We start from the raw sequence: 16,200 nt of genomic DNA, 5'->3' as shown, positions 1-16,200 counted from the left end.
TTGTATTGGAGACAACATGTGTAAAAATCAGTTCATCTTACCCCACTCTCCCCTACATATTTCTTAAATCTTAAAATGGATAACTCAGACTGCAGACTACTAGACTGATGACATGCCCAAACATTAAAACATTGAACAATTTGTACATAATGAGACATGGTTGTGATAAAACAATTTATTTATTTTATTTTCTTGCAATTGTGTCGTCACTTTGAGTTTGGGACTGACAAGGTAAATTTAAAGATCAAGTGAGAACTACATACATTACATAAATATACAGGCATAATGTAAACTAAGCCAACCACCAACATAAGACTTTGGGAAGTCCCTGAATTTCACAGCCAGTGGGCAGTGAGGCTCTTCCTGACAACTTACAGGAATTTATGTCCAGGTGTGACAACTCAACCTACAGGAGAGATGAGAGAGAGCTTGTGCACTAGAGAACAAGGCAGATGTAAATCTATGGACTGACAGTAAAACATCCTGAGTGAAGTGCCATTGTAAACACACACACACACACACCTCCACCATAATCCAAAGCACACATCTGCTGCACAGCTAATACTCTGAGTCTGAGCCATGATATCACCAGAGCCAGCCAACACACACAATCAAGCAGATCAACACCCTCACTAGCATGTCATCTGGGTATTCATTCGAACCTACATCCACACTCATCACACACACACACACACACACACACACACACGTCCACACACTAAGAGAACTTCAACCACAAACCCCTATTTTGTAATGCATCTGAATGGACCAAGTCTAATAAATTCATACACATTGATGACATTCTGTGGAAAGGAGTCCTCTAAGTAGTTTAAAATATCACACAGTCTCGACAGTCACAGTTCTAAGAAGTCTCTGTCCAGGTCCCTGTAGGCTTTATCTATGTAAGAGGCGATGGCACAGGGTGAGCTTCTACCAGAACCCAGAAGTACTGAAACTGTCTCCATCCAATAGGTGAATGGAATACTAGAACTCTGTAAAGAAGCAAAAAGACATACAGAGATATTACCTCTCAATCATCCCACATCGTCTTACTATTATAACAGAATGTCAAGTTAGGTCAATCGTGCCGAGCTTACATTCTCAAGGCAGGTGCTGTCCTTGTCTTTGTTGAGGTAGTGATGCTGCCAGAAGCGCAGCAGATTGTGGAAGTTGTTGAGCAGGCAGCCGGGGTATTTTTCTGCATACTCCTTCTCTCTTAGAGCGCTCAGATAGAGAGGCAACTTGCCCCGCCTCCTGGCTAGCATCAGAATCACCAGACTGGTGTTTAGGCAGCTCACATTCTCCTGTGATAAGTCCAAACAATGTCTATCAGTTTTAAATGATATAACAAATTTGATTCAGTGAACCATTTTGATATGAAAACAGTCTGTTCAGACAGCATTAAAATAATCTCATATCTTGCCTGGGTGAGAGTCTGAACATTGATGATGTTGATCAGTCTAAAAAGAAAGGTCAGCCGGTTCTCCATTTGAGCCATGTAGGACAAGAGACGACACTCTGAAAACACTTCTACCACTGAGCAAAAGAGAGAAGGAAACATTTTTAACATTGTAATTGTCTGCATATAAATATACTTTTCAGTACACTGCTGCATCTCTCTCAATTTATTATTTGAACACTTAGCTCAGTCATACCTTTAATGTCTTCATTCTGGCTCTCAAAGCGGTCTAACGAAAGGACAATACATCGCACCAGCATGTTAGAGTCCACCAGAGAGCTGTTGATCTGAGTCAAAAATATCTGAAACTGAGATGTCACAAGAGATAGAGAGACAGATGTGAAATTCGACATCTATTAAATCACTTAAGTGTGGATTCCGTAAGGCCTGAGGCAAATTCCAACCTTTTCCTCACTGTTGACGAATTTGTTGAATCTTTTGAAGGCATCGATGTTGAACTTCATGAGCTCACCAAGTAGGTCAAAGTAGCTCTGAAGTACATCATGGGACTTACAGCCACTGTCGATGATGCAATAGAGAATGTGCTGCCAGAAGAGAGAGAGAAGGAAGACAAAAAAATAAAATAAAAAAAAGGAAAATTCTGTAATGTCTATGGGGGGTTTATACACTTGGTCATTTCATGCATTTTTACTGACAGGATTGATATCCAATTGAATAAGCACATTCCATTTACACTTTGCTACATCAATGTGTCTTTAAAAGATGTGCCAAACATATATAAATCCAATCTTCAATTCCCGTGCAATATGAAAAAACATTTAACATTTATAAAAAACAGCGTTTACTTCCATGATTATGCTAATGCAGGGCAGCTAATTTAAAAGATGTGATTTATTATTTGATTCCAAGTAACAAGTAACAAGCGCATGTGTTTATGTGTATGCATGCTCTGTATTTTTCCCCTTGTGGCTTGTCGTAGATAAGACATGTCATGCACATCAACTGCATTCATGTCAGTATTTAGTTTCGCCTGGAAATAAATATCAAACAGCATTTCACTCTGTGTTACCTACACATTATATATTGAATTTCTGATGCATCGAGATTTTTATTTGAATGATCTTGATTCTTAAATTCTAAGATCGATTCAATTAAAACACACACCTGATAAAATTTTGCGTCAGGTTCTTAATATGCTTTAAACTAATTTGTGCAGTGAAGTTGGAGCCTGGTTTTCACGTAAGTGTGGCGTGAGACATCACAGTAACTTGTGCAAGTGATGCGCTTTGCTCTATTAAAGTGTAAAGGCCCGGGTATACTTTGAAATGGTTTTCCACCTTCCGCATCACAACACGCCTGGCCAACCGCATTGCCTTTAAGTAACTTTTCTGCGCTTCAATCAGGCTTCCCTTGCTATCAGCGCCCCAGAGATGGGATAGATTTGAATTCTGAAACTTTCTAGTTTAAAGCGCTGTTGAGGAAGTCAAACATCTCAAACAGCTGGACAGCCCAGACATACATATTTAATATGTTTTTGGCCATAAAAAGTATTTAAATTACACATCATCACCCTTGCTTACATTTATCACTATTTTACAGTAGTCACAGTAACTATGGTATTTTGACAGAAATGTTAAAGTTTTAAATAATTTACTATACATTTATACTAGAATTGCGGTTGGTGTTAAAAAAAAAGAATAAATACATTGACCTAACCACAGTATTGATAACTAAGCCCAAATCATTAGGAGCCCAATGAAATAAAAATGTATGGAGTGGGAAACAGGCATTTTACTAGCTAGCTATGTCACAACTCCATAAAATGCTCTACTGTACAGTCAGAATATAATAACTAGTCCTCATTCACATAGTATCTTAAAGAAAAAATTCTGTGTCAAATTTAAAAGATTCCAGATACTAAGAGTATGCAACTGTATTATGCATGTAAACAATAAACATGTAACAAATATATATATATATACATATGTATATATATACATATGTGTGTATATGTATATATATATATATATATATATGTATATATATATATATATATATATATATATATATATATATATATATATATATATATATATATATATATATATATATATATACATACACACACTCACCTAAAGGATTATTAGGAACACCATACTAATACTGTGTTTGACCCCTTTCGCCTTCAGAACTGCCTTAATTCTACGTGGCATTGATTCAACAAGGTGCTGAAAGCATTCTTTAGAAATGTTGGCCCATATTGATAGGATAGCATCTTGCAGTTGATGAAGATTTGTGGGATGCACATCCAGGGCACGAAGCTCCTGTTCCACCACATCCCAAAGATGCTCTATTGGGTTGAGATCTGGTGACTGTGGGGGCCATTTTAGTACAGTGAACTCATTGTCATGTTCAAGAAACCAGTTTGAAATGATTCGAGCTTTGTGACATGGTGCATTATCCTGCTGGAAGTAGCCATCAGAGGATGGGTACATGGTGGCCATAAAGGGATGGACATGGTCAGAAACAATGCTCAGGTAGGCCGTGGCATTTAAACGATGCCCAATTGGCACTAAGGGGCCTAAAGTGTGCCAAGAAAACATCCCCCACACCATTACACCACCACCACCAGCCTGCACAGTGGTAACAAGGCATGATGGATCCATGTTCTCATTCTGTTTACGCCAAATTCTGACTCTACCATCTGAATGTCTCAACAGAAATCGAGACTCATCAGACCAGGCAACATTTTTCCAGTCTTCAACTGTCCAATTTTGGTGAGCTCTTGCAAATTGTAGCCTCTTTTTCCTATTTGTAGTGGAGATGAGTGGTACCCGGTGGGGTCTTCTGCTGTTGTAGCCCATCCGCCTCAAGGTTGTGCGTGTTGTGGCTTCACAAATGCTTTGCTGCATACCTCGGTTGTAATGAGTGGTTATTTCAGGCAAAGTTGCTCTTCTATCAGCTTGAATCAGTCGGCCCATTCTCCTCTGACCTCTAGCATCAACAAGGCATTTTCGCCCACAGGACTGCCGCATACTGGATGTTTTTCCCTTTTCACACCATTCTTTGTAAACACTGGAATGGTTGTGCGTGAAAATCCCAGTAACTGAGCAGATTGTGAAATACTCAGACCGGCCCGTCTGGCACCAACAACCATGCCACGCTCAAAATTGCTTAAATCACCTTTCTTTCCCATTCTGACATTCAGTTTGGAGTTTAGGAGACTGTCTTGACCAGGACCACACCCCTAAATGCATTGAAGCAACTGCCATGTGATTGGTTGATTAGATAATTGCATTAATGAGAAATTGAACAGGTGTTCCTAATAATCCTTTAGGTGAGTGTATATATATATATATATATATATATATATATATATATATATATATATATATATATATATATATATATATATATATATATATATATATATATGCTAATATAATATCTGCAATTTATCATATATAATATTAAGACATCATATTTATTGGTGGAATAACGGAATTGGTCACATTTTAGCTCTTTAAAATGGCAAAGGCAATTTGCACTAAGTATAAAAAGCAACAAAAAGCATCTTCTTTGCACAAGTGCGTTAGATGCTATTTGCACTCTAGTGGCATCACTGCAGCATTTTATTGTGTTTATTTGGAGTCCTACAGACACCATACAGCAACCCCTACCCTACAAAAATTATTTATAGTAAAATCATAGTAACCACAAAATTAAACATAGTAATTATTAACAACATGTTACTGTAGTAACACCATGGTTAGTACAGTACATAAGAACTATATAGTTTCCACCAAAACACATGTTTACTACAATATTAGTACAGTAAAACCATGGTTAATTTTATCCAGATCAAATCCTTCTCTCAACTCCCTGACCTTTACTGTGAGGAATCTCTTTTATTTATTACTATTAGTATTATAGGAAATATTAAGAGTAGAGACATGGGAAAAAGTGCGTCAAGGGGCGAGATTCGAACCCAGATCTCCAGCGTGACAACACATACACATATACAGTGCATCCGGAAAGTATTCACAGCGCTTCACTTTTTCCACATTTTGTTATGTTACAGCCTTATTCCAAAATGGATTCAATTCATTATTTTCTTCAAAATTCTACAAACAATACCCCATAATGACAATGGGAAAGAAGTTTGTTTGAAATCTTTGCAAATGTATTAAAAATAAAAAACGAATAAATCACATGTACATAAGTATTCACAGCCTTTGTTATGACACTCAAAATTGAGCTCAGGTGCATCCTGTTTCCACTGATCATCCTTGAGGTGTTTCTTCAACTTGATTAGAGTCCATATGTGGTCATTTCAGTTGATTGGACATGATTTGGAAAGGCACACACCTGTCTATATAAGGTCCCACAGTTAACAGAACATGTCAGAGCACAAACCAAGCCATGAAGTCCAAGGAATTGTCTGTAGACCTCCGAGACAGGATTGTATCGAGGCACAGATCTGGGGAAGGGTACAGAAAACTTTCTGCAGCATTGAAGATCACAATGAGCACAGTGGCCTCCATCATCTGTAAATGGAAGTTTGGAACCACTGGGACACTTCCTAGAGCTAGCCGCCCAGCCAAACTGAGCGATCGGGGGAGGAACTGGGAGACTAGTCTGGATCTAGGGAAAGGTGAATGCTGCAATGTACAGAGACATCCTTGATGAAAACCTGCTCCAGAGTGCTCTGGACTTCAGACTGGCTGCGAAGGTTCATCTCCCAACAGGACAACGACCCTAAGCACATAGCCAAGATAACAAAGGAGTGGCTACGGGACAACTCTGTGAATGTCCTTAAGTGGCCCAGCCAGAGTCCAGACTTGAACCAATTGAACATCTCTGGAGAGATCTGAAAATAGCTGTGCACTGATGCTCCCCATCCAACCTGATGGAGCTTGACAGATCCTGCAAAGAAGAATGGGAGAAAACTGCCCAAATATAGGTGTGCTAAGCTTGTAGCATCATACTCAAAAATACTTGAGGCTGTAATTGGTGCCAAAGGGGCTTCAATAAAGTATTGAGCAAAGGCTGTGTATACTTATCTACATGTATTTTTGTTTTGTTTTTTATTTTTAATAAATTTGCAAAGATTTCAAACAAAATTATTTCATATTGTCATTATGGGGTATTGTTTGTAGAATTTTGAAGAAAATAATGAATTTAATCAATTTTGGAAGAAGACTGTAACATAACAAAATGTGGAAAAAGTGAAGCGCTGTGAAAGCACTTTCCGGATGCACTGTACATACCGCCTGTTACACCCAGAGCTACTACAGCTGCACATGGGGGCACAGTTTGTCATAAAATCCTGTGTTTCCACCAGACTATTGGAGTGCAAATAGTCACTTAATTGTCCAATCTCTTAAACCACTAAATGTCTGACCTGTTAACCAGTTAAACATCTCTGCCCCATTACGGAAAATTCAAACATGTCCGCCTTCATTTGATCAGCATTTGACCGCAGTGGTGGCTCTTGAGTTTGGTCTAACCAGTGGTGGGCGGAGTTAGTGTAAATAGCATCTGCCTACAAGATGGGCTATTTGCACTTAGTGTAAATAGACACTCCATTTTAAAAAATGCATGAAAATGATAAAAAAATAATGATGAAACCATTTTTATAATTTCATGTAATTTCATAATTTACCAAGTTAGAAGGTCCCCTGTATCATTTACAGCATTAGAGATAATTTCTATATGTCAACAAAATTGACATTGTATCTGAAATATAACTATATGAATCGATATCAAATCAAAATCAAACCGAAAGCTTGTGAAACGGAATCGAGAAATATGTATCAATACCCAGCCCTAGTATTGTTTATTGCATGATGTGAGCCCTATGCAAATACTCTGTTACAACAGTTATTTTTCATGTTTTTCACTGTGCTGATGTAGTGCTGTTTGGGCAGAGTAAAGATAACATATGTGGCTTGATCATTCAGATGCATTATCACTTGACAGATTTTTTTCTGGAATGTGTCAGAGGTAGTTTGAGTGATTGGATTTATATCAGTCTCGAATTCATCTTAAAGGGCATTTACATTTGGTCTTGTCATGATAGGATAGCTATCCGATCAACAAAAACGCATGAAGTAACCAAGTGTAAAAACCACCTATGAACAGCATCTGTGGCATGCTGTTGATTACCACAGAAAATTACTTATACTCATGGCTTGCTATGTAAAAGCTAATTAGAAACATGTTTACAGTTATTTAATTAAAAAGGGTCAATTTGTTCAGTCACTTACAATTCACTTAATATTCTTATAATGCAAGTACATGCCCACAATCAAACGCATGGTCTGCTCACCTCTAACAAGCCTCTTCTTAGCAGGAACACTTGGTCTGCATATGACGGTGTTCCTCTCAGAAAACTCTCCACTGCTCTTGCTTGCCAAAACCTGAAGAGAGTTGGGTAAAATACAGGCCAAAACATTTCATGTGACCAGCCAATGAAATGTAATTATCTGGACACAAGAACTCATATGAAATGAAGAGGCCAGTTAGTGTGTGCGGGGGGGACACCTCACCTAAATGATGAATCAATTGGCTCCTTCTTCATAACTGAGATTAACCGTGTGAGAAGACCTTTTTTACCATCACACACAAGATTCCTAGAGAAACCATGGATACCATTTAACAAATCGGTAGTGAACACAGAGTGAAACACTAAATGGTGAGTGAGAGCAGACAGCAGTTAAAAATTCAGGAATAAGCAAGCACTAAAGCAATTAATGTGATTATAAATAAGGTCCATGCCTGTCTGTATTATTCAGTGACTCCATTTCAAAGATGTTCACATTCAGGTAGATGTCACTCAGTTCATTCAGCTCCTGTCCACTTAGAAGGAGGTATTTATTCCTTTGGTCAGAAAAGAAAAGTTGAAAACGTAGACTTCTAACACAAAGGATGCTTAGACCCTTAATGGAAATATCCCATCATAAATTCCCAATTTTGCTCCTTTAATCTTGATCTGATACTCACTCGTGGTGGTCACTGAAGCTCTGCAGCAGCCTGAGAAACTGAATTTTGAACGAGATCTCCTGAACAGAATAGAGATGTACTATTAGTGTAATCCATTAATATGGATTATTAATCAAGTCTGATTAATGAAGGACTGGTTCTTACCGAACTGCAATCGCAGTTCTGGTTCTGCCGGTGTAAGACATGGCTTGAAGGCTGTTTCCTCCAGATCAGCTTATCAAACAGGTTATTGAGTCCTGGAATTAACCTGAACTCTGCCAGCATTCTGTGAACCTGCTCAATAAAGAAAAATTAGCATGTCAGAGCCACAATATTAAGAACCTTAAACATTTATTCATTTAGCAGATGCTTTAATCAAAATGAGGAATACAACAGAAGTGATTCATCTAAGGAGGCTTAAAGCTGAAGTTGATCATTTCTGTACCACTAGTGCCACCAAATAGAATTGCAAAAATAAACAATGTTTTCAAACAATCTTTAGAGGATGCCCCATCTGCTGTTAATTAGGGATGCGCCTATCCGATTATTCAGTATCGGTATTAGTCCGACACTGGCCAAAATCACTGGATCGGATATTGTAGGAGCCGGGGGAGTATATTCCGATCCGATCACGGACTTAGTCCTAAACTGTCATACAAATTCTTAACACTTGAGCAACATGCCGTGAAGAGAGATGAGCAGCATGCGTCACGCAGGGTTACCAGGTTTTCACAACAAAATCCTGCGCATTTGCAGCTCAAAACTAGCCCAATCGCGTTTCAGGAGGAGGAAAAACTCGGACTTGGCAACACTGGCGTCATGTGAACAGTAGCTAGAACGTGAGTGATAGATAGGTGAGACCTGTCAGCACTATCATCATGTCAGCTGTGTGGAGTTATTTTAAACTCAAGGAAGAAAATTTGCAATTTATGCAACGTGAAGCGTTTCGAGAGGTGGCAGCAGCGTTGGAAACTTCAACACCACGAACTTGATTAAACACAGAAGCATCATGGAAAGGAGTATGCTGAATTTATCCAGGCAACGAGTGCCAAGAATAAAACTGTGCCGCAACAACAAACATTGCTGGAAACAATTCAGAAGCGTCAAAAACTCCCCCCAAACAGCAACAAAGCAAAGCTGATAACGGAGCCTGTTGTTGAGAATATGGGTTTTCGACACTTAATGGAGTATTTGGAGCCTTGCAACATGATGCCAAACCGGCATTTCATCCCCGACACGGCTGTCCCAAATAAGTACAAGCAAGTGTGTGAATTAATTTCGAAATGTTTAGAAAATGTTGCCTTGATTAGCTTCACAACTGACATATGGAGCTCAGACGTGTGTCCTATGTCTTTACTAAGCCTGACTGCACAGTGGATAGACTCAAAAATTTTTACAAATTTTTAATTTGTAAAAAGCAGTGCTGCATACTAAACACTTTCGTGGCTCACACACAGGAGAGTCCATCGCTGTAGCAAGGGAGGAGATGTTAAATACATGGAAAATTGAGAAGAGTAAAGTCCATATAATTTTAAGAGACAATGCTAGTAACGTAATAAAAGCAATGGATCGCCTTGTAGTTCCCAGTTTGGGATTCATACTGGAATTTCATACTGTTTTATACAGGTGTTTTACAGTTCAAATATTTTACTTATTGTACTGTACATTTTATAATGGAGATACTATTATTTTTTATGTTTTTATTTATTTTAATTTAAGTTATGGTTTACAATAGAGCTATTACATTGAGTGTTGAGTTACATCCAGTATTTGACTAGAATAATAATTCTTTAAATTTGCACTTTAAATTTCATTTTGAATGTTTGAATTTTGCTGACTAATTAAAAATGCCGCAACAAGTTCTGTTTGGAAAATGTTTATAAAAATGAAGCAGCAGTATTGCACAATTGAGTCATGTTGTGGGCTACTTTATTTCTTCCTTTAGGGGAGTGGAACGTTTGTTGCACTGTTTGAGCATAATGCTTTTTAGATGGATAGGTTAAGCATAGTGCATTCTCCTGACAAATGTGTTCTTAACAGCTTAATTGTTTAAGAGGGAGTAAAAGATGGTAGTGTATCGGTATCGGCAGATACTCAAGGTTGTGGTATCGGAATCGGTATCTGACATGAAAAAGTGGTATCGAGCCACGCCTACTGTTAATCAAACAAATAGATAGTCCCGCCCTAAACACAAGCCATTGGTAGGGCACTTTGAAGTGAGAACAATCATGACAGTCATGCTGCAAGATCGCTTTTAAAAGAATTTACAATAAAAATCTTTATTTTTATTACGTTTCAAAACAACTTTATTTTTTAGCTCCACGCCTTTCAGCATTTCAAAGCTCTCACAGAGGATTTGAAGTGAATCGGAAATTGGGATGATCGGCTCTTAATGGAACACAAATCCGAGTCAATGTTGTTGTTTCAAGCTGAGCGGACAAACAGAGGAATTTTTATAGCGCCACAGAGACAGTGTTTGGAGTTTTTGAAAACATGAACCTATAAATGGCTTACTTATAGTTGGCTCTGCATATTAAGCTGGGATAGGAGAAAATATTTTAACACTGAAAAAAATTACACACTACAGTTTTAAAATGTAATGTTGGTATGGAGAAGTAAAATTGACTGTTCATTCACATTACCTGATTTCTTTGTCTGCCCATAAGCAATACACACAACACATAGAGAACCTCCACTTTGTACATGATCTCATGGACTATCTTCATGGACTGGGGAAGCCTGTGTCTGAGTGGACTGGATGACAAGGAACTCTCATCAGACGACTCTGAAAGACAAACAGACCATAAGTAACAGGAGGAACTGAATGGAGAAAAATAATATATAAAAGTAACCAAAAGTGAGAAAAAGATATGAGTGTTAAGAGCCGACAATACAACAGCAGAACCTTGTTATAAACTTCTTATTCTACACTTTCACCTGTACTACTCTGCTCCGCTTCCTCAATCGCTAGCTGCATGAGGGCATCCAGCACCAGGGCATTGTCAAGCCAACTGTGCCAGTCCTCCAGTTCCAATCTGGCAGAAGCACCATCTGCTTCTGAAACTTTCCGTGTGGCCAGCTTACAAAGACGCTCAATAAACCCTGAGATATTTAGCAGAGCCACTGTAGAGAGACCCAAAAAACAAGAAAAGGATTTGACTACTGTACATGACACTCAAAAAGGTAGCTGTTTTTAACGTGCTTCTATTGTCCTCAAGTGTATATGAAATTCTAAAATATGTAACAAGCAGAACATATTATGGCATGCTGTCAATAAATGGTAGTATTGCTCTCTAACTCTGGTTTCTCTCAGCACGTGATGGGCAGGTGTTGGTCTTCTGCTGGGTACTGCGGGCCAGAAGAGTGTGTTTGTCATCCACACCAACATCTGGCTCTGATATGGCAACAGAGAGGATACGACAGAAGTTGGCCAGCTGCTGCTGGTTGAAGCTTTGGACCAGACTGGGCAGGTTGGGAATTTCTTCTAGTTGGATCATTTCCTAAGGTTAAAATAGTGAAGAAAGAGATTTTGACAAAGATTTCCAATATTTGTAAAGTGTAGATGACAGTACATTGAATGAAAATGTGGCCCTTAGATACAGAAATAAAAGAAGTTATTTCATATGTAGCAATTTCACATTGTAACTAGCTGTCAAGCATTTATGAAAGCCATACAAGAAAAAATGCATTCATTTTTACCTTCCTCACACTCAAAATGTCCTCAATAAGAGTGGCAGTTTGAAGGAAAACCTTTTTGTTAGACATGAGAGTAAAAAGGAATATGACAAAATCATCCCTCACTGAAAGGCTTTTTGTAACGCCCTCTGTCTGCAAGAAAAAAATCAGCTGCTGTTACATGGAAAAAAAAAATAATAATTTTACAATCATTAGTGCCTGTTTAGAGACATGTACATAATTGTTATACTTACACATATACAGCAGTTGTAAAGAACACTCAGACAATCCTTGATAAGATCATCACTCACTGAAAATAAAAGCAAACTTCATTACTGGGATGCTAGTAAAAGCGATGGCAAATTTTAAGCAAGGAACTATAAAGTGTGAAAATGGAAAGGAGAATATGAGGTTAGGAGATTAAAATGCTTATATAAAAGCTGAATTTAAAATGAGCTTACATATAGGTAGGTCTCCCTGTACTGTGAGTGTTGGCGTCATCAGGATCTCCACAAACAACTGAAAGGAAATTAGTAAGTCATTGTAAATAACTGTCAGGTGTCATTAAGGTACAAAAAGTTTAATAAAACAACGATTTCATGGAGAACAAGTCATAAGATTTTGGAGAAAACTGGAGGAATTGTAGATTGTAGGAATTGTATCACTTTGACAATCCTCTAATGTGGCTTGTGGTTATTTTTGCTTCACCAACATAAATTGTTCCAAAAGAAGCAAATGGAATTCAAACTGAATAAATTAACCCTTCGCTAAGCCCCACTTTAAAAGCATTTCTCACCAATCCTATCAAACTGTTGCCATCTGCCATTTCTCTGACAAATGCTTGCGTTTTTCCAATGAAAGCCTACTGGAGTAATGAGTGTTTGAGTAGATTTAAGAAGGTTTTTTTTTTTGGTGGTTTTTTAAATGATCAAAAAATAATTAAAAACCTTGTTGCAGGTCACTTGTAATAGTGACACGAGGTACGTAGAGAGGACATACAAAGTGTTTTTTCTTTCTTTCTTTTTTTTACCTCCTGAAACCCAAGCTTGACTGCTGTGTGCATTTTCCATTACCCTTTTTGATATGTAACTAGTGGCATCTAATACACATGCAAAAATAAATTTATGTCCACATCAAAAAGTTGTGATATTTTAAATAATAACAACTATTGAAAGTCAGTTTATTATGTTTTCATGAGTGTTGGTTACTCATGTTTTTGAGACACTACAGACATTATATCTGTAAAGTTGCTTTGGAAAAATGTGTATTGGGAAAAGCACGAATAAAAATTGTTTGATATTTGATTTCACTTTTATGCTACAATATTTGTTTCTACTTTGGCAACAAAACCTCAATGTTCTCTCTTTGCATTGTCAAACAAAGTGATAGCCAGGGCTGAATTGTTATACCATTCAGAAATTAGCATAATTATTTTTTATACAAGTAATGACCAGCATCGTCCAACTCCTGCCAACCATTTTAAAATACAATTTCACATTATAAATTCTGAATCTATGTACTGATTAACATTGTCTCATGTCTGCCAACCATGACGAGGTGTTTAAACATTATCTGCAGCCTGAAACTGTATTTTTCATAGGAAGTTTGGATTGAATGCACTTGGTTTCATAGGCAAGCTATAGGATGCTCCCTTGCTCCCCATTTAGTGAATGACTGCTGTCATATATATATAATGATAAATATAGGATTTCTAATGAAAACCTTGTGCTATTGCACACATTAATGTACATTGTGTTTAGCAGCGTGGCATTTGGCAACAAAATGCTAAAATTTTAAAAACGACATCAGATGTAAATAGAGACTTTATTCTTTGACAATGTAAAAATGTCATTAGTTTTCTTACCAGACGTAATTTTGTTGCCGTTTCTTCCAATGACAAGCTCCATTGTGATCTACGCCATGTTGTTTTATCAGATGACTCTGTATGTCGAAAGTTTAACCCTTTACTGACAGCACAGAGTCTCCTGAATGGAGATCAGTCGGTTTAAATGAATTTAAATTATGCATTGCATATAGCGAAGCCAAAACACAACATCCACGCATGTGTACGCAGGGTTGTACGAGGTTAAAATCTTTAAATCTCAAAAAGAACATGCTATTGGTCAAACGATCATTCCTCATTCACAATTGAACATCAGAAAGGACATCTAGATTTGCTCATTTAAATTAAAGCTAATAACTTAACATTAATTAATCGATTGATTCAGGACTTAATAAAGGCGATAGCAAATAAACTTCACGGAATCATAGTGAGTGTGTTATAAGCAGTTCTGTTCACTTACATTAATGTTATCAGGTGTGTAATTGCTACCAAATTATGCTTTTCTCTTTTCAAATGACTGTGTTCATCTCAATCCTGATTCATAGTCCTTACAGTTTTAAATCAAATTACTGTGTAATTTAAAAATGTATTTTACAAAAAAACGTCAAATAAATATGCTTTAAAATGTCACTCTTCATTCAAGCCAACGCACGAATATTACAAAACCTTTAGTTCAAATATTTTGCCAAAAATCGTACCGTTTTTATTAGACTGCACCGCATCAAGATTAGACAAGAAAAATATTCAACAACTCACATCAACTCCTCCAAACAGGTCAAACGTATACGTATTGGGTGAAAGAGATTCCTGTGGCGTCTTGCGGTCCTCTGTAACAAATGACATGGCCTCCATAGAAAGCAATGATGACAGTTCCTGCAAAACCACCAACATAACTCAACATCTGCTCACAAATTATTTAAATGAATTTCAAGAGATACATTTGAAAGAATGTGAATGGATGGAGGGATCTTGAATACCATGACCATGCAGTGAATCTTGGTGAGATCACTGTTAGGGTGGCTGCTCTCATGAAGTCTCCTCAATAACACTGGAATTCCATGCCATTGAGCTCTTTTATCTCTCTCCTCCAGGAGAGCAATAGGAACCTGCATTTGACACCATCTTAACACTAGTGAACCACATTTCAAATGGGATAATATGGGGAGATCCACGATTATTGTCGCTCTATTATTATTATTACTGGTTATTTCAATTTTTAATACAATGCATAATGTATAATCAATAGAAATATATGTGACGTCAATACTATATGAACCTAGGCTCCTAAACTAGTCATATTTACTTGACAGCATAGCACCTGATTCAATTTAACTTAAAATCTAAAATACAACCCTATAACAAATGTGCACCTGATTCAATTTAACTTAAAATCTAAAATACAACCCTATAATAACAAATGTGAGATCTACAATTGGAAATGCGTTGGTCTGATTAAGTCTGTCTGTGTTAAATCAGACAAATGTCTAAGTGTAACTTTAAACTGCGGACTCTTCGGGCCTTCATATGTAAACAGTTGGAGAGTATCGCTTTATTGACAGATTGGACATCCGTATAAAGTAAACTCTCACCTGAGTACCTCTAGTAAGCCCCACACCAGTGATTTGGCCATGTTGGATTTTATTAAATACGTTTTTGCTTGAATTTCCGCGGCTTTTTTGGGTCCGTGAAAACCCAGAGCCCCTCGTCGCCATTGCTTTTCCTCTGGCGTTGTGACGTTGAGGAGCCTTCAGGAAATCAACGGGGGAAATAGAGTTATTACTGCTCCCTACTGGACTGGAGCGATAACTACAACAAGCGAGAATAAAAGTGTTATTACCACTGATCTCTATATATATGTGATTATATACGTATATATCAGTGATTATTACTTACACCTACTGGATTGAAGAGGTAACTACAAACAACAACTAAAAAGGTTTTCCTGTGGGCCGTTAAAAGTAATGATAGTCCATCTATATTATGACTTTTTTATGACTTTGAGATCATATTTAGATTAGCCTATTTGTACTTTTAAAATTAATTTGTCACCCCGTAGGACCATTTAAATTAACTAATGAAGGCAAAATGTCATACAAAAATTGTAAAACACTTAAAAGGAATACTCCCGATTCAATACAAGTTAATCTCAGTCGACAGCGTTTGTTGATGACCACAAAAATACATTTAGACTCGTTCGTCCTTTTCTTTAAAAATATTTTAAAAAATTATTTATAAATAAATAATAAAAAAGAAAAAAAAATCGAGATTACAGTGAGAC

At 37.3% G+C, this 16,200-nt stretch overlaps 1 protein-coding gene across 1 annotated transcript; it reads right to left on the bottom strand.

Moving 5' to 3' along the window:
- Positions 1-160: 160 nt before the first annotated feature.
- trpc4apb (transient receptor potential cation channel, subfamily C, member 4 associated protein b) lies at positions 161-15,643 on the bottom strand. The gene is made up of 19 exons (XM_052091278.1): positions 15,512-15,643; positions 14,900-15,028; positions 14,679-14,795; positions 12,541-12,598; positions 12,334-12,389; positions 12,104-12,232; positions 11,703-11,904; positions 11,342-11,527; positions 11,047-11,189; positions 8,570-8,698; positions 8,426-8,484; positions 8,201-8,302; positions 7,972-8,055; positions 7,752-7,842; positions 1,864-2,004; positions 1,656-1,767; positions 1,424-1,536; positions 1,098-1,304; positions 161-992 (listed from the first exon to the last, which is right to left on the bottom strand). The coding sequence occupies exons 1-19, from the start codon at positions 15,632-15,634 to the stop codon at positions 855-857; spliced, it is 2,319 nt and encodes a 772-aa protein (XP_051947238.1). The 5' UTR covers positions 15,635-15,643; the 3' UTR covers positions 161-854.
- Positions 15,644-16,200: the final 557 nt, after the last annotated feature.

The sequence above is a fragment of the Xyrauchen texanus genome, chromosome 25 (assembly GCF_025860055.1).
Source record: "Xyrauchen texanus isolate HMW12.3.18 chromosome 25, RBS_HiC_50CHRs, whole genome shotgun sequence".
Classification (NCBI taxonomy): Eukaryota; Metazoa; Chordata; class Actinopteri; order Cypriniformes; family Catostomidae; genus Xyrauchen; species Xyrauchen texanus.
This window is presented reverse-complemented; position numbering and strand designations above follow the sequence as displayed.